This window comes from Octodon degus, unplaced genomic scaffold, assembly GCF_000260255.1.
Source record: "Octodon degus isolate 3935 unplaced genomic scaffold, OctDeg1.0 scaffold00202, whole genome shotgun sequence".
In the NCBI taxonomy this organism is placed as follows: domain Eukaryota; kingdom Metazoa; phylum Chordata; class Mammalia; order Rodentia; family Octodontidae; genus Octodon; species Octodon degus.
Window position 1 is genome coordinate 1,211,419 of NW_004524778.1, and position 22,896 is coordinate 1,234,314.

The 22,896-nt window shown below is 34.4% G+C and overlaps 1 protein-coding gene across 1 annotated transcript in view; it reads left to right on the forward strand.

The window, feature by feature from the left end:
• Ncam2 (neural cell adhesion molecule 2) overlaps positions 1-22,896 on the forward strand; it is a 559,908-nt gene that overhangs the window by 306,168 nt on the left and 230,844 nt on the right. The window contains exons 2-5 of the mRNA XM_023704723.1: positions 5,760-5,834; positions 10,828-11,034; positions 13,736-13,879; positions 20,069-20,206. Of these exons, the coding sequence (XP_023560491.1) occupies positions 5,760-5,834; positions 10,828-11,034; positions 13,736-13,879; positions 20,069-20,206 (564 nt within the window). The remainder of the gene's footprint in view (positions 1-5,759; positions 5,835-10,827; positions 11,035-13,735; positions 13,880-20,068; positions 20,207-22,896) is intronic.

Below are 22,896 nucleotides of genomic sequence, written 5' to 3' on the forward strand. Positions count from 1 at the left end.
ATTTAATGTTATACTTAATTTCATTTTATTTTGGTAAATGTATGTTATTTACTATACCTACCAGCAAATAAGTATTAAAATGTTTAGAATGTTACCTGATTATAAAATTCCTACATCTTTCAATTTTTTCCATCATTTTTCCTTAGGGACGCATATGTATTTCAAAGCATGTGCATCTGCCCTGAAGCTTCCCATGGCCCTGGAGGCCAGAAATGCAGCCTCACACGACCATAAAGTTGGAGCTTTAGTGTGTGATTTTTTTTTTTAATGACTCATTTGCATGATGTTTTCTCATGGCGCTTTACAGTAAATATAATAGAACCGGACCTTGAGGCATTGGCTTCTGAAAGCTGGGTCAAGTAGCACAACTGTTTAATGCTTATGTTGTTTTCCTTCATTTTTATAATAAAAATATAAAAATAAAGGAAGTTTGTTACTTATGTACATAAACGATATACTCGATTTCAAATGAGCCTCAGAATGATTCCTCTTTCTTCTGTGTGGTCCAGACAGGAAAAAAGACTAAATACACATATTCTAAAGGTGAGAGATGCAAATTATTTACATAATGCTTAGAAGACATTTCTCATTTTTTGTGACATCGTTCCGTTCATTTATGATGCATCAAGCGTCTGCCAATGCTCTGTGCCTAGGATACAATAAGGCACTGCCTTAGTTACTTTTCTCATTTCTGAGAACCCCAATTCCCAACTTTTTAAAGCAGAGAAAGGTTATGTGGCTCATGGTTTATGGAAGTTTCTGTCCATAGTCAGGTGGCTCCAAGGCAAGGTGGCCTGGCCAAGGGACTTCACAGAAGAGAACAGTTCACAGTGCCTCTGAGATGGCACAGCAAAAAGGGAAGAAGAGGTGCAACTCTGTCTGTCGCTTATGTTGTAGGCATGCTCTCTGCCCTAGGGTGGGTATAGCACTCACAATCTTAATCCTAGCCAGAACTATGCCAAACCGGTCAGTGGACTTATTTACTGATCAGAAATCTTTAATCCCAGTCACACACTGTAGATTGAGTCATCTCTGAAAAAGTCCTATGACTCATGGAGTCTTTCAGGAGACATCTAAATATCAACTGTAACACTTATTGATTAATAATGAGTGTTTGGTTAACAGTGGCATTGTGGCATAAATTATGAAATAAAATAGGATTAATGAGCCCTGCCACTGAGAATTGATATTTAAATATGTTGACATATTGAGTATAATTATTGCAAATATTTTTCTGAAAAATATTTATCTGATTAAAGATGTGTAATGTTGATACAATTCATATCAGCAAAATAGCTATAAAAAGCTATTCTGAAAAGTTACGGGCATTTCAGTTTTGCTTAGAAGATAAGATGTAGTCTGCCATGTGGAGTTGGGGAAAAAGGGAGATAAGATCAAGGAAAGGCCGGAGTAAATGTAGTGTGAGAGCAATGTGGGACTGAGCCGATGTACTGAGAGTCATTCTTAGTCTTTGTGCAGAAAAGGTCCAGAAGTGTAAATGACACAATCTTGAAAAGGTAAGTTTTCTTTCAAGTAAAATTTGTAATAGTAATTGACTTATTATACAAAGAATCTATTTGAAGATTTTTTCTAAATTTTTATTAATTTTGAGAAAGAAATAGCAATAAGACAGTAGGATAGTTACAATAATTAATACTTTGCGTATTTTTGTCTTCATAGTAGTTATTCACAGTATAAGATGCAGACATATCTTACCTAAACAATATTATCACCAAACTTTTTTCTCATCGAACTAAGAGAAGGTAGCTCTATCTCTTTCCTAACTATTAGCTTGCTGAATTCAAGTACCTATAATATTTGAACCAGCGTCAAGTATGAAAAGTTCCTTTAAAGACTTCTCCAAATACAGCTTCTTTAACAGTAATGGTACACCCATCTTTGACAAAACAATACAGAAAAGGGGTATAAAAATCAAGGACTATTTTATAGTGAAAAAAATATGTACATGAAGATCTTTTTCTAGAAGAGCACAATTGAAAGATAGTGCTAGAAATGTTCCTAAACAACAATCCTATGACGATTGTAAAAGAAGATTAAACAGGTAAACCAGAAACAATATCAAAGTTCATAAAATAATTCAGATTAAATTAATGAGTCCCTTTTTAAAATCTATACAAATGGCATTTCAGAAATTATATTTCTAAGACTTGGAAATTGACTAATATTAGCCAAAATGTAATGCTGAACTCTGAGCAGATTTCTGTGGAATTAGAACACTTTGTTTGACTATGAGAAGTTGAAAATTAAATCACACTACCTACCTGAGAGTTATGCTCACACTGGGTATTTCAAGATTAAACTGTGGGCAAGCAGAGAATAAATAATCAAAGATTTAAGGGAATTGATGACACAACATAAAATGACACATAGAAATAAAAAGCAAAAGCAGTGATAAAAGATTGAGGAATAGAATGAAAATTTTGTTTTTCTTTTATCGTATAGTTCCTTCCATTCTATTTATAGTTCTGCCTCAGTCTTCAACTTTCAAAATATCTGCTCTCTTCTCTAGATTTCTGGATATTGTGATCTCATCCATCTCTTCTGCTTTTCATAAGAGCACTATCAAATTTCTTGAGTTCTGTAATTTACCACTTTGATCTCACTCTATTAACATCAGCTAACATTAGTGGAAAGATTAGTTACTTCCTTAATGGAAAAACTACCTATCAATTGTAATTAGAAATGACATGATTTATACTACTTAGATAGATCTCTTTCCTATGTGTCTTCCTCTACCTTGTAGAATATGCTTTTCTTTTTAATTATCTCTGAGAAACTAAGATTTAGTTTAGCGGACACTATTGGGGTCTGTAAATTGAGGACACTCTGATTATTGAAGAGTTGTGAGTGAAAACAGGACTCAAAGCAGAAATGAGAGGGCTGGCCAGACAGCTCATTGGATTAAAGTGCCTGCTTAGGCAGACGCAGGGGCTTGCGTTCAATCCCCAGCACGCACAGCCCTGCCCCTGGAGCACAGTGAGGTGGTGAATGAGACTGGACGTGGGGGCGCATGTCTGTAATCCCAGCACGTGGGAGGCTGAAAACAGGAAGATCACTACGAGCCCGATCTATGTAGTGAGACACTGTAGTTCCTGCACTAAATACAAGAAGAAAAAAAAGAGCAGAAATGAGAGAAGAGGGCCATGCTGCTTAGTGTAAGCTTCCCATGAAGGTTTGAAAACAAGATGAAGAAATTCACCAAGGGAATATGAGCCATATGAGAAACCGTTTTATTTCATATTATTGTTTGACAAAAATATTTTAAAATGCTAAAGCAACGTACTTAACAGGTACTTTTAAAAAGCATTTTATTCTTCCCTCACATGTAAAAAATCTTTATTAATTTATATTTAAAACAAAATGGCATGTTTCTATGGACTACCATGTCACGCTTCCATACGAGGACACACTGCAATGTTGAAGTTAACTATATCTCAAAATTCATCATTTTCTTATTATGAAAACATTTTAAAGACTTTTGAAAAACTATTGCCTTCACAATTGATTCTTTAAGCATATTATGCATAGTTACATTATACTCCTTGTCTTAACTCTCTAAAGTGTATATTATTTGAAATTTCACATGGTCTTTTCTCTCTTTTTTTTAAAGTGTTTTGTTTTAACATTGGTTTGCTAATGTCAGAATGTGAGTAGACATCAAGAAAAACTCAATTATAAAATTATAGGCACCTTGCTTGATCATGTGGTTATTCCTAAAGAAATTTATGTTTAACTTGTCTGAAAGTCCTGAATGTGAGACTGCCTTCTACTTTAGCTTTTTTCTTGCATTTCCAGGAAACATGTGTTCACAATTAAAATTCCAAACCTGGATATGACAGAAATTGTGATTAATGTAAGTGGAAAACGTTCCCTGTTTTTTAGGACAGGGAAAGAAATGCTCTTTGTTCTATCTCCTTGTCAGGGATTTGATTGATTATATTATCTCTGTATTCTGAGGGTGGATGTTCCTCAAATCCATGTTGTCTACTTTCTTTATCATCTTTTTATTTCCTGGCTATAGTCTGTGTTAAGCTAAAGAAATCCTTTGATTATTACAATCTGCTAATCCCCAGTGTAAACTTGGATTCTGGTTGCAGATTTTTTCTCTGTTTATACCTTACACCTTCGTTACATGACTAAAAGTTCACTGTTTTATTTATGTCAAATGGGAGGGAGGGAGAGAGAGAGAGAGAGAGAGAGAGACAGAGACAGAGAGAGAGACAGAGAGAGAGACAGAGAGAGACAGGCAGAGACAGAGAGAGAGACAGACAGAGAGAGAGACAGAGAGAGACAGACTTTTGGGGAACTATCTAATTTGTGTTATCAAAACTACATGTGTCAAGTGCTATGATGCCAAAATTTAACTATATTCTAAAATTCCAGATAAACTAGCTACTTTATTTTAAATTCAACAACGAACAATAATGATATTGAACAATTGCTTTCCTTTTATTGCCTTTATCCCGGTATCTTCATTCAACTCATTTATATTATGAATATTCATTCATGTTCCCTTGCACAAATTCCTTTTCCATCATTGTATGCTTCCTTTTGTGAAAATACTTTATTAGGTAATTTCAATGTGATGAATTTATATAATTAACTTGTAATTACAATATAAGGTTTTCTCTTTCCACCAATGTCTCAATTTTTGTGTAATATTTTTATTAGATATTGCCCAATATATTTATACATGTGAAATCTACCTTATAAATAGGTAATAGCTTTCTGTATATGGATTAATTTCTTTACTTGACTAGCAAAATTTTGACATATTAACTTAAAAGATCGACCTAGTTGCTTATGAGGTAGATAATAACGCAATATAGGATGCTGTTGAAATATATGTATATATACTTATATTATTTTTAAAGAGTGTAAAAATTAGAATTAAAATAAACAATTACAAATGATGCAGATTTTCACTTAACAAGGGCCAGCCAAATAGCTCAGCAGATTAAAGTGCCTGCTTAGGCAGATGCAGGGGCTAGGAGTTCTATCCCTGGGCCTGCTGTGTTGACCCTGTCCCAGGGGCATGCTGAAATGGCAGTTGAGACTGGGCGTGGTGGCATATGCCTGTAATCCCAGCTCTTGGGAGGCTGTAAAAAGGCAGAACACTACAAGCTGGATCTAGTAGTGAGAACCTGAACACCTGTAGACCCTTCCCTAAAATGCACACAAAAAAGAAAGATTTTCACTTAACAAAATCATATAAATTTCACAATATTTGCTGTAATACATAGCATTATCATACACTCAGTTATTCATAATTCCAGATAGATGCATGTAAAATTGGAAGAAGAAAGACAAATAGAAAGAAATGTACACAAAATTAAGAATAGAAAAAGGGAAACCATTTGAAAAAAGGAGATGAAACAAATTAAAATGTTCACTGTTTCATTCCACAGCGCAGCAGAAATGCACAATAGAGTTGTCCAAACCGTGCTGCTTGCATACATAGATAAATCTCTTTCCCCCACTCTCTGGAAAAAGGAATGGATTTATTCAAAAGGAAAGAGTTACTGAGTTGAAGAGAAAGACTGGATTATGTTTTTTGAAACATGAATTGTCATTATGGTAACTAAAAGGTGAAAGATTTATACAATCTGAAGAGAAATTGGAGTATAATTATGGTAACTAAAATTTGGGAAAGTATTGGTTTTGACCAAGTGTTTCCATATCACTCATTGTGATTCATATTTGAAAACAAAATTAATTGTTACTCAATTCTTTTTCAGCTCTTCTTCAAGTGACAATCTCACTTAGCAAAGTCGAGCTTAGTGTGGGCGAATCTAAATTCTTCACATGTACAGGTATGTATTCCATGCAAACTTTCAGATAGTTTCCATGTATTTCATAATCGGTAAAATACATTTGTTTAGAAAGAGTTTAAAAACTCCATTTTCTAAAAATAAATTATACATGACTTCAAAACAACCAAAATTAATTAATAGATGTATTTTGCATATTAAATTTCATGGATATTATTTCTATTATATTCAAGTTATTAGTGTTGACTGTCAAACCAGATTATTTTTAAAATAGCATTAAATTATGAATAGCTTATAATGCATGAATAACATCTCAAATAAATTTATACATTTCCACCTAAATAGTAATATTAAGAAAAATGTAAAATTATAACCAATAAATAAATAATCAATAAATTAGATATGGCACAGTGCATTTCATTTACATTTGAAAGAAAATGTTACAACCAAAATATCTGTCCTTTCATAAGGTAAATATTGACCTATATTAGATAATTATTCAGTGAAGAAAGCTTTTCCAAGAGCTATCATTCAAATATTTCAAGTATCATGATAGCTGTAGAAAAATTACATGTGCTTTATTTAGTTTTATCATGAAGATAAGGATTCTTTCAGAGGACATTAAAGTACTTAAGTATCAAATTCTTATTCAGAGTTTGTTAAAACTTTCTTTACACATTTCAAATTTTTTGTGCATACCTAGTTTTATACCTAGAGTATTTAAATGTATTTGTTCTCTGCTAAATTGCTTATGAATAAAATTAAGAATTGTTTTCCTCTTGATTCTAGTTCAACAGTTCAAGTGTCATTTGAAGTAGGTCTTTCTGACAAAATGTGCATTATCTTAAGACTAATGTTTAGGGCTGGGGAGTTAGCTCAGTAGAATAAGCACTTGCCTGGCAAGTGCAAGGTTCTGAGTTTAATCCCTGATACTGCAGAAAAAAAATAATGATGTTTATTTAAATTATTATCAAATGTATTAAAATACAAACATAGTCTTAATATATTTATAAACTATTTCCAGAGTACATGTATGAAAAGTGTACTTTTCTCATATATGAGTAAGAAATGAGTAGCACCTATGATTTTGCATATATCCACCTTCCTAAAGGTCTCAATTCATAGATTTATAAATACACTACAGATTCAAAAATTGTAAATGAAACTGGAGAGGCATGACTGGTCTAACATCACAGATTACATCAGAATAACATCGACATAAGAATATAGTTTTTAAATTATATATCTACATATAGATATATAATTTTTATAGAAGCAGTCATACACATACATAATTATATCATATTGATATAGAATAATAAAATAATTTTAAAATAAATTTTCAAAATATAATTATATTATATTACGTATTGCCATTTCAGTATATGTTACAGTGAATTCTGTGCATTGAATATCATCAACATAAGATATGAGTGAAAAGTACTAAAGAACTTCATGCAGTGACAATGGGCTCCTTCTTGTCCTCCTGTGTTCTGTTGGGAAAGAGTGTAGGTTTACAGAAGCAAACTTGGCACCTGATGTAATTGAAGAACGTGCTGTTCTACTGAATTGCAATCTAGCACTTGATTTTTAAAGTAAGAAATCAAATAAATAAATATTGTTTCCTTTTACATAGAGATGTGTAGAGAAGAGCTGGACCTTGGTGTGGAGGTCGTATAATTTATATTACTAATATTAATAAAACACAAATCTAAAATTTAAAGTTAGGAGAAGTCATGCAAATGAGAATGCTTACGTTATTTTTCTGTTTTTATATAACTACATATAACTTTTTCAGACCCATTAAAAACTATATCTAAATTTATAAAAGAAGCATCTTTGTTTTAAACTGACAGGAAAATGTGCTCTGTGATCTACATAAAAATGTAATTCATAAAGTATCTAAGAAAATAAAAACAAGGTATTTATTAATAATCTGTAAAATAATTTAGTCTTAATATTTATAGTTTCTTTTTTAAAATTATTTTATTGAGAATCAAATAACAATGAGACAGTTTCAAAACCGATTAGTAGGACGCTTTCAATAATTAATACAAAGCATATTGTTGTCTTCTAAGTGGTTATTCGTAGTACAAGATGAAGACATGATAGCCTGTCCACAAACACCATTAGTACAAATCTTTCTATTCACTGAATTAAGAGAAAGTAGCTATATATCTATCCTAACTATTTTGAATAGACAGATACAAAATGGTCCTTCATTTGTATCCCCTTTTTTTGTTTAATTTTGTCAGAGATGGGGATTCCATTGTCATTTAAATATTGTACATGTGTGAAATCAGCAAAATATTCCAAAATAGTCCAGTAGTCCATAATAGTAATGGGTTATCTGTAGGACTGGCAATGTCAGAAGTTGTTGACTAGGGCCAAGGAGATGGCTCAGTAGAATAAGCACTGCCTTGACAAGTACAAGGACCTGAGTTCAATAATTGGTTACACACACACACACACACACACACACACACACAGAAAAAAAAGTTGTTGACTTGAGTCTTTTATAGCTTAGTATATTAATATGGCTTTACTTTTTATATTTCGTTTTTATACTTTTCTGCTGGATGGTTAAGAACAAAATAAAGCAAGACCTATCTAATAAGAAATGTAACTTTTGTACCTGACAAGGTCAGTCAAATCCCCTCAGGATTTACCCTGAAATTCTGTACTGCAGTTTGTAGATCCTTTGTCGGTGTCAGCACTGCAGATGAATCACAGCCATTGCTTGACCTATTTGCTCTCTGTGAAAGCCTGAGAGAATGTTTTCTCTCTAGGTGACTCTCCTTAGGCCCATTATACATCATCAATCACTTTGTGCTGTGGCCTCATAATCTCCTTGATCAGAATATTTGGGATATCACTGAATTACAGAATGTTATAGTACAGATTCTCTCATGTCCTGAGTCCTCACTGACCTTGAATGGTTAGGACCAAAATGTTGGCTATCCTTCTAGCCCTTCTTTTTCTCTAATTTTTGGTCTGCAAACTTAAGTGGTTTACCCTCCAGAAGAGAAACTTAATGATATTATTACACTATACCATAGGCTGTTGAGGTTATCCCCACTACCTGCCTGAATATCAAACATCTTAGGCATAACATGGAACAGGTATTTTCCATCAAGCATTGATATGTTAAACTTTAAATCCCTACAGAATGGGAAGAAAAAAATAAAAAAATATTTTAAAATGGAAAAAACAATTACAGATTTTTACACAGAAATTTAGAAATCTACATGCAGCATTACAACAGGATAGTCCTATGACATTTTTGTTCTTGTCTTTCATTTTCATTTATTACCCTTTCTAAAAAAAAACCATTTACTTGAGAGACAGTATAGCAGTAATTGATATGACATTAGAAGCAGCACATATCTAGAGGACTAGAAGGACAGGCACTCCAAGCATGGCTCTAGTATTACACATTGCTATCTTCAGTGAAGATTCTTAGTTCACAGGTTTCAGCATACATAGTCAGGGTGAGAATCCTACCAATTTGCTGCTAGTTTCAAAAAGCTGCTGAAGATTCTCAGGATCTTTGCCTTAACCATCTTGTGCATATAAATGTATGGTTATTCAAAAGAAGAAATAAAAAGACAAAAGTTATAACACAGTTAATGGAAAGAAAGAAATTAAGGTGGGGCTGGAGAGATGGCTCAGTGGTCTAAAGCACCTACTTAGAACAAGCTTGGCAAAGCATCAGGGACCGCGGTTCGATTCCCCCAGCACCACATGCCAGCCAGCCGCGCCCCCTGGTGGGCTGAGCTGGCCACACACACACACACCTCTCTCTCTCTCTCTCTCTCTCTCTCTCTCTCTCTCTCTCTCTCATAAATAAATAAATAAATAAAATTTTAAAAAAAGAAATTAAGAATTAAATAACAAAAGAGGGCAAAGAGAAAAGCTAGGAAATATGACAGGGGCAAAACCATACATTTATAAGAAAGGTAATTTCTTTCTAAAGTGATTTCATAAGTATAATGCAGAGGGAAAAGTTTTCTTCAGGGAAGATCTTGCATACCTTTAAGTTTATACAATCCCCAGATACTTCTGAGTTAGTCGTATAGGTTACTGAAACAGGTTATTTCTGATATAATTAGATGAAATACATCCACTTTTAACTAGAAGCAAAAGCAGGTCACTGTACCTTTTCCTAACCTACTTTCTGAATTGTAAAACTCAAATTTAATATTTTAATGTTTTCATGGGAATAGGTTAGTAGGATAAGTATCATTTCAGTGTATGGCAACTATTGTCTGATTCAGTAGTTAATCATTGTAGATGAAAAGATGAAACTATTCACTTCTGTTGGAGAAAGGAGACTTCAGATATAGATACAGCTCAGTGCCACAAGTGGCTGCCTGGCAAACATAAGGTCCTGAGTTCAATGACCAATACAAAAAAAAAAAAAAATGCAGTCTTGAGTTGGACAAAGAAGTCAGCATTTCATTTTAATAATGGTTACTTTTTCCTTTAAAGGTACAATTTGAGAAATTAATTCAAAATTCAATTATTATAGGTCAAAATTTACTTTATAAATCATTTATGTTTTTGTAAGCTCTTTTTTAATAGGGAAAGTATTCCTATATCTTCACTCAAGCAAAAAAAATTTAACATGGGGAGTTATATTATCATTCATATTTGTGTTTAAATATACCTGTCAACTGGTTTTATGTCTGGCACATACAGCCTTAATACTTAAATATAAAGAATGGATTTATGTTATAAATAATATAAATAATCCATGGATGATTGATGTACTCAAAACTTAAAGGCCATATGGAAACTTTCTTTTTGATTTTGGATTTTGTTTTCTTGAACAGGATTGAGTATTCCTTGTTGGGTTAATAAAGATGAACTTTTGTGCTAACATTTGTGTTTATCATCAAATTGGTATAATTTTCAGATCTTCAGTATTTATATTTTTTCTAAATTTATTATCATTGTGCTTCATATTAAATGTCACTGCCAAACAAAGCCGTGAACATGTTTCCCAATGTTTCTTTTCCGTGTCTCTGTGCAGCAATTGGTGAACCTGAGACGATAGATTGGTATAATCCTCAAGGAGAGAAGATAACTTCCACGCAGAGGGTGGTGGTGCAGAAGGAATTGGGCCGGTCACGACTCACCATCTACAATGCAAACATAGAAGATGCAGGGATATATCGTTGTCAGGCAGCAGATGCCAAAGGACAAACACAAGAAGCGACAGTAGTTTTGGAAATTTACCGTAAGTCCTGCATTTGTTAGTTTAATTGTATTTTTTTATAGACAATTCTAAGACAATATGTTGAATGCAAACTGACACTCAAGAACAAACTATGTGCTGTGTAACTTTCTAAGACATATGTCCCACCTCTGTACATCTTAAAATACATAGTAGGTAATAGTAATAAATCTATAAAGATGGCTAATTCTATTGGTTAAATGACATAACAAATATATTTCAATTTTACCAGTACATTGATCCTTCTTTAAGTAATTAATTTATTATTTGCTAATACAACTATACTTACATTTATTTATTTATTTATTTATTTATTTATTTATTTATTTTTGGTGGAACTGGGGATTTAACTCAAGCCCTTGTGCTTGCCAGGCAAGCGCTTATTCCACTGAGCCATCTCTCCGGCTCCCTGAACTATACTTATACTAAATTTTAATTTTAAAATAAAATATCATGATTTGAACAAGTTACGTGTGTCATAGCTTTACCTTTCTAATGGCAATAGCATGAAATCTTGGAGAAAAGAGAATGAAGGAGAACAAAGGAAAAGAAAGCTAAAATCTAATCTAGTAGAGAATATCTTGTCACGAATCCTCCCATCAGATTTTCCATTGACAAAATTTTCAATATGTACGCTTCAATTTATGTTTCAAATGGATTATGTTCCATGTCTATTTCTTCTTTCTTGTATTTAAAAATCATTAACTTGTGATTTCATAGGATCACTGTAAAATAATTTCATAGAATCACTGTGAATACTATAAACCACCTAAAAGCAAACTCTATAAATTACTACCATGACCTTTTACAAGTTTCCTAGTATCTGTAATCTGTGTCTCAATCTATAAATAGGTCTACTAAAACATCCATCGTACTTGGAGTTGTTTTGATGATTACATTAAAAGTACATGAAGTATTCACAGTAAATCCTCACCACAACTCCTGGCAGTTAGCACTGATACCTTAAAATATGTACATTTTTAGAATCTTTCATCCTAAGCAGTCAGTTCTTTATACATTTATATTTTATGATTCTAGAAGTAGGATAAGAGAATCTCAAGTGATTCCCATAGCAAGGTTTCTTGCTAGCTAACAAAGCATCTGTTGATATGTATATTGGCCTCATTTTTCTCTCATTTGCATCTTCTGTTCACTTTAAGCTCCCTCCCAAAACAATGTGGTGTTTACAAATGCAACTGATATTTTCACTTGTGAGTCTAGTCTCTAGTTGCATCTGCTTCTATATAAAAGTCTCCATCCTGACTTCAATCCCTGGTACCATAAAAAAAAAAAAAATTCTCCGGTTTATTCCTCTTTACAGCTGAGTAGTATTCCGGTATATAAAAATGCCACCTCTTTTTTATCCATTTCTCGATTGATGTGCATTTGGGTTGCTTCCAAGGTTTAGCTATGGCAGTGTGTGCTGCTGTAACATGGGTGTACACATATCACTCTGCTACGGTATTTTCAATTCTTTTGGGAAAATAAACAGAGTTCCCCAGAAGGGGGCTAGTTGGGTTGAATGGCATCTCCAATCCTAGTTTTGTGAGGGAAACTTCACACTGATTTCCATAGTGGTTGCACCAGCCTACACTCCCACCAGCAGTGGAGAAGGGCTCCTGTGGGGTTCCTTTTCTTCACAGCCTCTCCAGCATTTGCTGTTAGTTGATTTCTTTATGATAGCCATTCTTGCTGGGGTGAAACAATATCTCAGTGTTGTTTTAATTTGCGTGTCTCAAATGACCAATGATGTTGAACATTTTTTCACACATTAATTTGCTATTTGTATTTCTTCAAATAGAATGTGTGGTTTTTCAGTATTTCAAATGAGCAAGTGAAGGTTTCTTTATTTTTGTGAAGATTAAAATGTAAAGTAAATATTGAGGTTCATACAATGCTTTGTTTTTAGAAAAATTCTCACCAAGAACAAATATCCATGTTCTTTTCATTAAAAATAAAAAAAAAATTCCACCTAATACCAATCTAAGACCTATGAAACAAAAACCACTATTTTACAAAAAAAAAAAAAAAAAAGAATGTAGTGTAATACATGCTATGAAATTTTAAGGAAAATAAATTAATTGCACATATAAATTAAGAAAAACTGAAGGGAAGATATATTGTTATTTAGTAGGAAGTAAGGCTTTGTGCAGAAGCCAGTGAATTTTAGGGAATAAAAACGTCTGGGACAAGAACAACCCTAGAGTGTTTAAGTGAGTAGAAGGTAGAAATTGCTCGTGGAGAACAGTGACCAGGACCGAGCGGAAACCAGGATCAACCTGGCGAATTGACCTCCAGCGCTGCTGAGTAGGTCCTCACATGAGATTACTGTGCATTGTGATGACTGGACTTTATTCTCGGTGTAATAAGAGCTTTGGAGAAGAATTAACGTATTTGGTTGGAGGTTTTATTTATTTGTTTATTTTTATTTATTTATTTATTTTTGCGGTACCAGGGATTGAACTCAGGACCTTGTGCTTTCCAGGCAAGTATTTATTCTACTGAGCTTTCTCCCCAGGCCTTTGGTGGAGGTTTTAAGAGATCTAGGTTTACCTAATCATTTTGCCATAGTAAAATATTTGACATTTTTGTTATTTACTGTTCAAAATATGTTATGCTAAATATTTATGCTTCATAGGTTAGTATATATTATTGTGAAAAGTAGTAATTCTTTTATGACCTATTTTTTTTTTCCTGGATACAGAGAAACTCACTTTCAGAGAGGCGGCATCGCCTCAGGAGTTCAAGCAGGGGGAGGACGCTGAGGTGGTGTGCCGAGTCAGCAGCTCGCCTGCACCTGCTGTCAGCTGGCTGTACCACAACGAGGAAGTCACCACCATTCCCGACAGTTAGTATTTTGGTAACTCCCTAAGTTATATGTTCTCAAAATACTGCTTCCTGTGACAACACTGAATGCATGTGGTTCATTAAATAAAATGTTACTTTTGACATTTCTATAATCATTGTAATTTTGTAACAATAATTTTAAATATTTTAAAGTTATTGTTGAGAGATTGGCAGTCTATGGATGTCAGCCTAAGTCAGAACCTGGTTTTCCTGTAAAATGTTCTCAAACATAGTACTGTCTAATTGTCACATATTGCTATCTCTTCTTTGCTGGCAGAGATCGGCCACTGTGACAAATGCTTTGCCTTCGAACGCCTGTGACAGTTATCATGTGGCTATGTATAGTAAAGTTTCTTTACTTATTGTCTACTTTCTTGGCCAACAATAGACTTTGCAACAACAAAATGTAAGGAATGTTGTGCATCCTGATTTGACATGATATAATTCAAACATGATTCTATGAGCTCAGAATAAGTAAACACCCTTAGGAGTCCTGTTCATTATTCTGGGGCTGTTCTTTCAAAGATACCTACACGTTCTAAATATTGCAGAAAATTACGTATGGATAATAAAAGTACATTCATTCAAATTGTCTTTATGGATTCAGATAGAGCTAAATCCCAGAATAATATGACATTTGAAATTGAAAGCACAATTTGCTTGTATTATGCTTCTTTACCATTGTGCAGAGGGAGCATTTTCAAGTTAGAATCTTTCCTGCAATGCACCTGCACTGCACAGAGGTACAAAATAATTGAATCTTTAAAAGTATTTTCTATCTTGGATGATTTCTTTTTGTGTTTCCAAGAGATGAAAGTTCTACAGCATAAAGGACAGAAAGTAGAGTATCTATTTTTATAAACGTAGAGAGAATACCATAATCATGTTCAGCAGTCATTTTTAATGTAAAGTGATCTTTCTGAGGTTGGCACGTTCACAGCTTGTCAGATTTTAACAAAGACTCATTTTTAATGAGGAAATCATACTTAATTTCCACTTGTTTTATTTCATGTACCTCCTTTCAACTTTATTAACAAATCCTGTGAGTAAGTTGTATGATATATTACAGCTTTCTTCTTCTTTTTTTTTAAATTTTTTTAATTATAAAAAGGTGATTTGGGGCAGCCTGATAGTTCAGAGGACCAAAGCACCTGTTTAGGGAGAGCACAGCAGCAGGCGTTAGATCTCTGGCCTGCAGTCCTTGCCCAGTTCCGGGATGCACTAAGAGGGCGATTGAGACTGGGCATGGTTGTGCACACCTGTAATTCCAGCATTTGACAGGTTGAAAACAGGAGGATCACTATGAGTCTGATCTGAGACCCTGAACACCCTGTAGACCCTGCCCTAAATACAGGAAAAAAAAAGGGTCATTTTTTCTAAGCGTTAAATAACAATGTCTAAACATTTTCAGATTATTTGATATAAAGGGTAATACGTATGATTTATCGTAAACCTTATGAACATGAAGATTTGAAGCCAATTATATTTTTAAAGATGCATGCAGAACAAACGCCTTGCAGGAAAGACAATAGTTAAGGAAAGGCTGAGAGGTAAGGCCCCGGGAACGCACATGTGATTTTCTGCCCCACAGCACACACTTCTCCCCAGCGGCCAAGGCACAATGTTGCTAGCCTACAGCCCCTGCCTTCCAAAGGCCTGAGACATTGGAGACATTTCCTAATTGCTATGTTCCTAAATCATATTTTTCCTCTGTAAAATTAGAGTTTTTCATTTAAAAATTTTTGGAAGTTTGGAAATTACACGTTACACATCTTTATCTGTTTATTAACTTAGAATCTAGGCACAGAAAGTCCCAAATAAGCTATTTGTTTAGGTGCTGAGTTCTCAGTAAGTTACATGTACCCATTTATTTTTCTCATTTTTTCTTATTGAACTTTTAAGGTCTTTGCAATTAGGTTTACTAAAATTACAAGTATATAGGTTATACTTAAAGAGAAAATGCAATGTAGAAAAAGCTTAAAAATGAAATATAGCTTGATGGTGGGCTACAAGAACAAAAATAAAAAGTGAAAGTGATTATTTCTTCTTCTTCTTCTTCTTCTTCTTCTTCTTCTTATTATTATTATTATTACTATTTTATTTTTTATTTTTGCAGAACCAGGGAATGAGCTCAGGCTCTTACACTTGCCAGGCAAGCACTTATTCAACTAAGCCATCTCCCAGGCCCCTTGATCGTTCCTTATTGTTACTTAAATTATGCAAAAGAATTGTCAGACTTTTTAGCATGCTGAAATTAGCTAAAACTTGCCACATATTGTTATTGAACAATTTGTGTGTATATCATGGTGCACAAGAACTAATATTCTTTATTTTATATAGTATCTTTTTATTGCTAATGGAAGATTAATTTTGGAACTGAAATAAATGCAACTAGAGATTCAAAGAGCAAAGATACAGAGAATCTAGGTGCTTTCAGTTGTGCTAATCTGTAACCCAGACAAATTTTATATATTCCAAATCAGATAATGAAGGGTTATAAACAATCAGTAGTTGTGCTTTTGATAGTAACTGTGTGACATACATCCAGAGCTACAATTACTCCAGAATAATTTAAGTAGTAGTTTTCTGTTGCCTGTATTTAAAACATTAGTGCCTTTATTTAAAAAAAATGAAATATCTTCATTAAAAAACATAGAGATCATTTATTCAGTAGTATCTGATTTAATTTGTTTTCTAATTCTGATTATTAAAATTAGGTTTCAATTTTAAAGAATAAAAACAGATTGCACCACTCACTTTCAAAAAGGAGACCAATGTGCTAAAGATTCCAAGAACATAGCAAGTAAACACAGCATTCTGTTTTCATCAAAGGTGAATATTCTGGCTTTCAGTGACATTTTTACTTACATGGAGGGAAACACAGATGCTCGCTCAACACTGATTAGGGTAAAACTTAACCATGAGCTCTGTAAGTACTTTTCCTAATATCTAAGGGTAGTTAGTATTTTATCCAAATCAGTAATTATGCATGAAATCATATGTTTCAATAAAATTGGCATAGAATCTGTTTCTATTATAAATATGTGCATTTAACATTTATCACTTACCAACTTCATGGTCTCTAAAATTCTAGTGATTGTTGATTGCCAGTCAGCAAGAAAAGCACGTTCACTGTCTTGTCCAGTGGGACAGTCGATGAAGGTCACTTGGGAGAGGAGCAGGGAATGGAGGAGGGGACAAAGGACAGGAGACACGAAAAATGGAGACAAGACAGGAGAGTCTGTTCAAGATTTGTTTATTCAAGGGAGATGCTGGATATATACAGGGAGTGTAGGAATGAGGAAGTCTCGGCTCTTGAGGTCAGCAGGCATCTAGGCAATGGAGGAAGGTCCCACCCCTGGGGCATAGCATGTGATTCACGGGGAATGGGCAAGGCGAGAAGGAGCAGAAACTTAACTCAGCAGAGGAATAGAAACTTAAGAAAATGGCTGACACTATTATAAAATGGATACCAGTTAATGGCTTCCCACAGTTCACTGTCCTCAAAGTAACAATAATAACAACAACCATAATAATAGACTACAGATACAGGTAAATCAGTGTCACTGTCAGATAAATCACTGAATTTATGTTAAGGACAGTACAAAAGAACAGTATGGAAAGGAAAGAATTTTTGAGCTACTTAAAGTGAGAAAGAATGTGAAAAGATGCCCACTAGGGAGAAAATACCATCTTTAAATATAAATGGCTTTTAGGTAAGAAAGTGTAGCAAGGTTTTCCCAGAGGAGAGGACAGGGGGTGCAGTGGCCAGAGGTAACAGGCAGCATGTGTGGCACACACCAGACTAGAATAATTTCATGACTTCTAGAAGTTATAAAAGTCTTACATTTGAGTCATAAAAGTCATTACAATTTGAGAAGATTTATAATAAGATAAGTATAACTAATACACCTTAATCAAGAGTTAACAGGAAGAAAAGATAGGCAGGAAACAAGGCCTTGACATTTCTGTTAAAAAATTTGGAATTTTTCCAGAGGGAAATCTCTGAATGGTTGTAATGAAGGAGGGACATGGTCTAATGTGTATTTGAAAATGATATTAATATTTCTGTTAAGAAAATTACTTGGATGGAATTCAAGGCAAAACTGCAGGTCCTGAGAACAGCTCAGATCCTAAGGGAATAGCTGCTGAGAGAGTTTTCTAGTGACGGAAAACCTGTTAGAGGTTTTGGTGATGACAAAAAGCTGTCCCTTGCAGCACATGTGCCAGGGTTCACCACCACTGGCTTAGACTAAGTGATGATAAAGTCAGAACTGACAGGAAATGGAGTTTTGTTGGTTATGCCAACTTGGAATAGATATGTGAAGGATGTCTTAGAATTTGACTTGCACAAAAAGTTCCATCCATTGTGTAATTTTTCCATAAGTAAATAGTTCCATATAAAGGCATTGTAAGGATAGATGAATACAAACTGAAGAAAGGCAGGTGGACATATTCAGCTAAATTTGAGAGAAGCTTAGAACAAAGCACTTACATCTCTTCTAATGAGATATACCTGCAAGACAGTTAAACAGAGTTACACAACACACAGGCATAAACTGATCTGAGGAAAAACTGTGAGTCATCCAAATGTAGACAGTGATTGAAGCCAGAATGTCAGAGGACAGAAAGCAATAGTAAATGTAAAATGAGCTCAAAAGAAAGGACTTAGAAATAACTTCATTAAGGGCCACCAGATAGCTCAGTGGACTAAAGTGCATGTTTAGGCAGAGCACAGGGTCGGGGGTTGATCTCTGTCCTGCTGTGCTGGCCCTGAGCAGGGATTTTGGATTTCCACTCCTTGTGTTCCTTCTGAGTTATCCTCAGAATCTCCACATCCAATTCCCTTCAGTCGTGTCTTCCACAACAAGCGGCTTCTTGCTTCTCTGTTTCAGTGGCCATCTTTAGCCAAATGCATCCTGAATGTGCCATTGCCATCCCAAGGTTCTCCTGTCTCATTATCACAAGTTCATTCCTCAATCTGGACAGCGCGTTGCCATAGTGACTTATTTCTTGGTCGTAGCTGTTCATTTGGCAACAAGAGTACACAGAAGAGTCTAGTCTGTAGATTTTGATACCCAGGTGATGGAACTTCTATCTGCTTTATTGTTGACCTCCATGATTTCTCTAGCATCTGAGTCAATGCAGGAGATAGGTAAGAACAATAAATATTAGAACACGTTGAAAGGGTAACCACTAGACTATAAGTGTCCTAAGTACTGTACACCCTACATAATCTGCAATTCTACCTGACTGAAAGGCCGAAAGTAGATAGACTGTGTTTTTTAAAAAAACAATGTATTTTAAATACTATCTCCAGTGTGATACTCAGTAATATTCATAGAAGCAATAATGAAATTTTAGATATTGCCTATACAAAATATTTCAAAATATAAATATAAGAAAATTCTTGATCTAAGAAGACAAAAAAGAATTTTAGAATTCCAATTAATTTTGGTACTCACAAAGGATACCAGACTTACAAAATAATGGAATGTTGCAGTTGTATATTTTTAATTATTATAGAATACTATTTTACACAATGAGTTAAAATGAAACCTCTGTACTCGTTTAATTTGTATGCAATCAAGGTTGCACATATATATGCACACAAACAAATAGAATGAAAATAAAATCAAAATCTAATTTATTCATTGCAAAGGAATATTTTGCTTTAACCACGCAACAATTCCAGACAAAAATGTAAGCTAAAAATTGTAAATTGTTGACCTTGTAAATATTGAGCCATCAGTTAATTCTGCAGAGTCTGAAAAACTATTGTCTTATTGTTGAGGTAGAATGTTCAATGCATTTTCTAACCCTTCTAAATTTCCGAGTTTTCACCTATTTGCCATCAGAAGTTTCCATGTCTGCAGTATGTAATTGCATTGCATTGTTCTTTTGTGCACCATTTCTGCATTCAGAACGCCAAAGAGAAAATAATAACCTTACTGTTTTATGTGGATGTAAAGTCTTGAATATATTTTGGGAAAAAGGTATAACAATGCAATGTAGGGTGGAGAAGCTGAAACCATGAAATTACATTTTACTTTCAAATTTGAATTTGTTTATTGATGAAAACTTTGATAGTGTCAGACAAGTGCTATATTTTAACTCTTAACAATTTGGAGCACACTGGACTCAAGCTTCAATTACTAATCCCATTTCCTGCCCTTTGCTTCCTGTCCAGATCGGTTCTCCGTGTTAGCCAACAATAACCTGCAGATCCTCAACATCAATAAAAGTGATGAAGGAATCTACAGGTGTGAAGGCAGAGTGGAAGCTAGGGGAGAAATTGATTTTCGGGATATTATTGTTATTGTTAATGGTAAGTATCGAATACGATGTGTCTCTTCTATTGCTCATTTCAGCAGCATGTTTATTAAAAAGGCAAGTGGGTCAACTGCGCACTGAGTACTTCCTTCGTGAATATGTTCTGTGCCTAAGAGAAATCGCCCCATATCTGATAGGAACTGTCTGTATGACATCCAACTCGCCCAGCGGCCCTCCTCGTACCACTCTTCCAGCTGTAAGCTGCCCTCTGTCACATGTGAACTTGCAGAGACAGAGACAGGCAGCACCCTGTAAAGTATCACACTAGGTTCAATTTTAAGTCCAATAAGTCACTTCTTTTATTGTTTAAATTATTTTTAACATTATCCGCCTCTTCTCAACTTAAAAATTGCATTCAGAAGTGCACTTTTCAAGTGTCAGCAGTCTATCCCTGGATCGATATCTTTATTTATTTGAATCTCTATGCATCTCTTATCTACTTATTGTAGAAAATAAACAAGGGTAACAAATAATGAATATTTAGTTTAATTATTGATTCAACTATCGACTGTTTTTTCCTAAAAATGTATGGAAGCAAATGATCTTATGTTTCATATTCTTTTATGAACATGGGATATGAATTGATATAGATAAAAGTTTTTTTAAAATTTTCAGGTTTATAGGAAGGAGTACAGAAGCATTTACTCTTTCAGGATTATTGTATGTCATTACATACACATACGTATAAGTATTTATATATTAAAATATTAATGTCTACATGATAGTAACAAGAAAATACTACCTATTTAGCATAGAATGCTAATCTTTGTTATCTATATTGATGTCATAATTTCTTCTTTATGATATTCTTTGTTACAGTTACTGCAGGCCCTGTTTGCATACTATGATCCATATTTATGTATTTATAATTACCTTCCATTTGATGGAATGATTATATGAGTATGAATATGCATCCATATAACAAAGTATGAATCTTCAGTTTCATTATGGTCTGTCTTCCAACTAGAATACTTAGTTCCATATTTTCCCACAATTCAGCAGAACAGACTGAATGTTCTATGCTGTGTCAATCAGAGCAGGTGTGTAGCGAATGTCCTGTTTTGTCTGTGTCAGATTGATATTCCTCAAAGTAAGTCATCCACATCTATCTTTCCTCTAACAAAATCAGCCACAGTTTCCAATCTGACATTTCGTGCTTGAACAATGCTAAGTAGGCCCCTTTTCCCTTCATAGACGCGTGTTTTGGGACCACTTTTCTTTGAAAGTACAATATTCCCAGGATCCAGCCTTGCCTCCATTCTCTAGGAGATGAAACCAGCACTCTTCAGAGAAAACTGTACTTTGCTCTCAATTCTGCCTTGACTTTAGTCAGGAAAAGCCCCCTATCTGTCCGAGCGTTATTTGGGCCAGGGATCTAACTCAGCGACACCCGCACCTGCCTGGCAATGCAACGACGTGAGTTCTACCTCTGGGACCAAAACACAAACAAAAAAAGTCAAGCACTATTTTCTCTTGCCGTGCTTACTGGCTCCTTTTAAATATTGAGATTCTAAAGAAGTGTTCTCTTATTAGTATAACCTCGTATGATCCCTTGGAGGTTTTTTAGTGAAATATTTGAGACTGCAAATAGTAATATTCAAAGCTGTAGTTCCACATTATTTTAGATTTGTTCAGTTATGTAATCTGAGTTGCTCCATATATTACCCCCAATTATATTCTGTGCATTCTCCCTGAGTTTTTGCACTTTGTCTTTACTAATTTGGCTGTTTCTCTCATCCTTTTATGCTATTCTCTCATCTTCTGCCAAGTCTACTGACATCAGGGCCACATACTCACCCAACAGCTGTCCTTGTGCAGTACTAGCTTGATAAATTGTGCGTCTGTCCAAAGCCCTACTTTTATTACATTGTTTGTGCTTTGTAAAGCTTTCCCCCTCATTTGATCAACTCATGATAGTTTCCTTCTTGTATCAACTCATAGTATTTGGTTTCAACAGTCAGTTGGAAAAAAGATATCCTTGTTAGATTCCTCTGCTATTTGCTGCTTGCTCCTTGCTACTTCTGTGTAGTATCCACAATAATGCAGAATGTGAGGGATCTATTGTTATAAGTTCTTCTGAAATATGTATTCTAAAAATACATATTTCTCAATGCCTGTGCATGGTTCTCCACAATAATCCTGCTTTTAGCAAGTTCAGGAGTCACTGTCACTGTCCATGCCCACCTGAAATGAGGTGCCTCGCCATCCTATTGAGCCTGGGACCTGCTCTAGCAAATGACATATAAGCAAATAGAATATGCACCAACTAAGTGACACCATTTATATCATTAATCTCTGTGTTTTCTGCTGTAAAATCACTGAACTTACATAGGAGCTACATCTTTGGTGCTATATTCAAGACATGTGAAACAGAATTGCTGCTGATCTGTGGGAGCACACACAGGAGTACAAATAAAGCATGTTATTAAACAAAGAAACTGTAAAGTTATTATTACAAGAAAGTCAGCACTCTGCTGATTATACACTTCCTGATATATTAAAGTGGACAAGCTCTTGAGTAGCTTAGGTAAAATTCAGACTGCAATTACATGAAGCATAAAGTTACAAGTACATGGTACAGTTGAGGAATGTATGTAGAGAGGTAAAAATTTATTAACGTAGGTCTAGTAGTTGCAGCCAACTCTTAAATGGGATATGTAGGGAGGATATGTTTTATACTCTGCC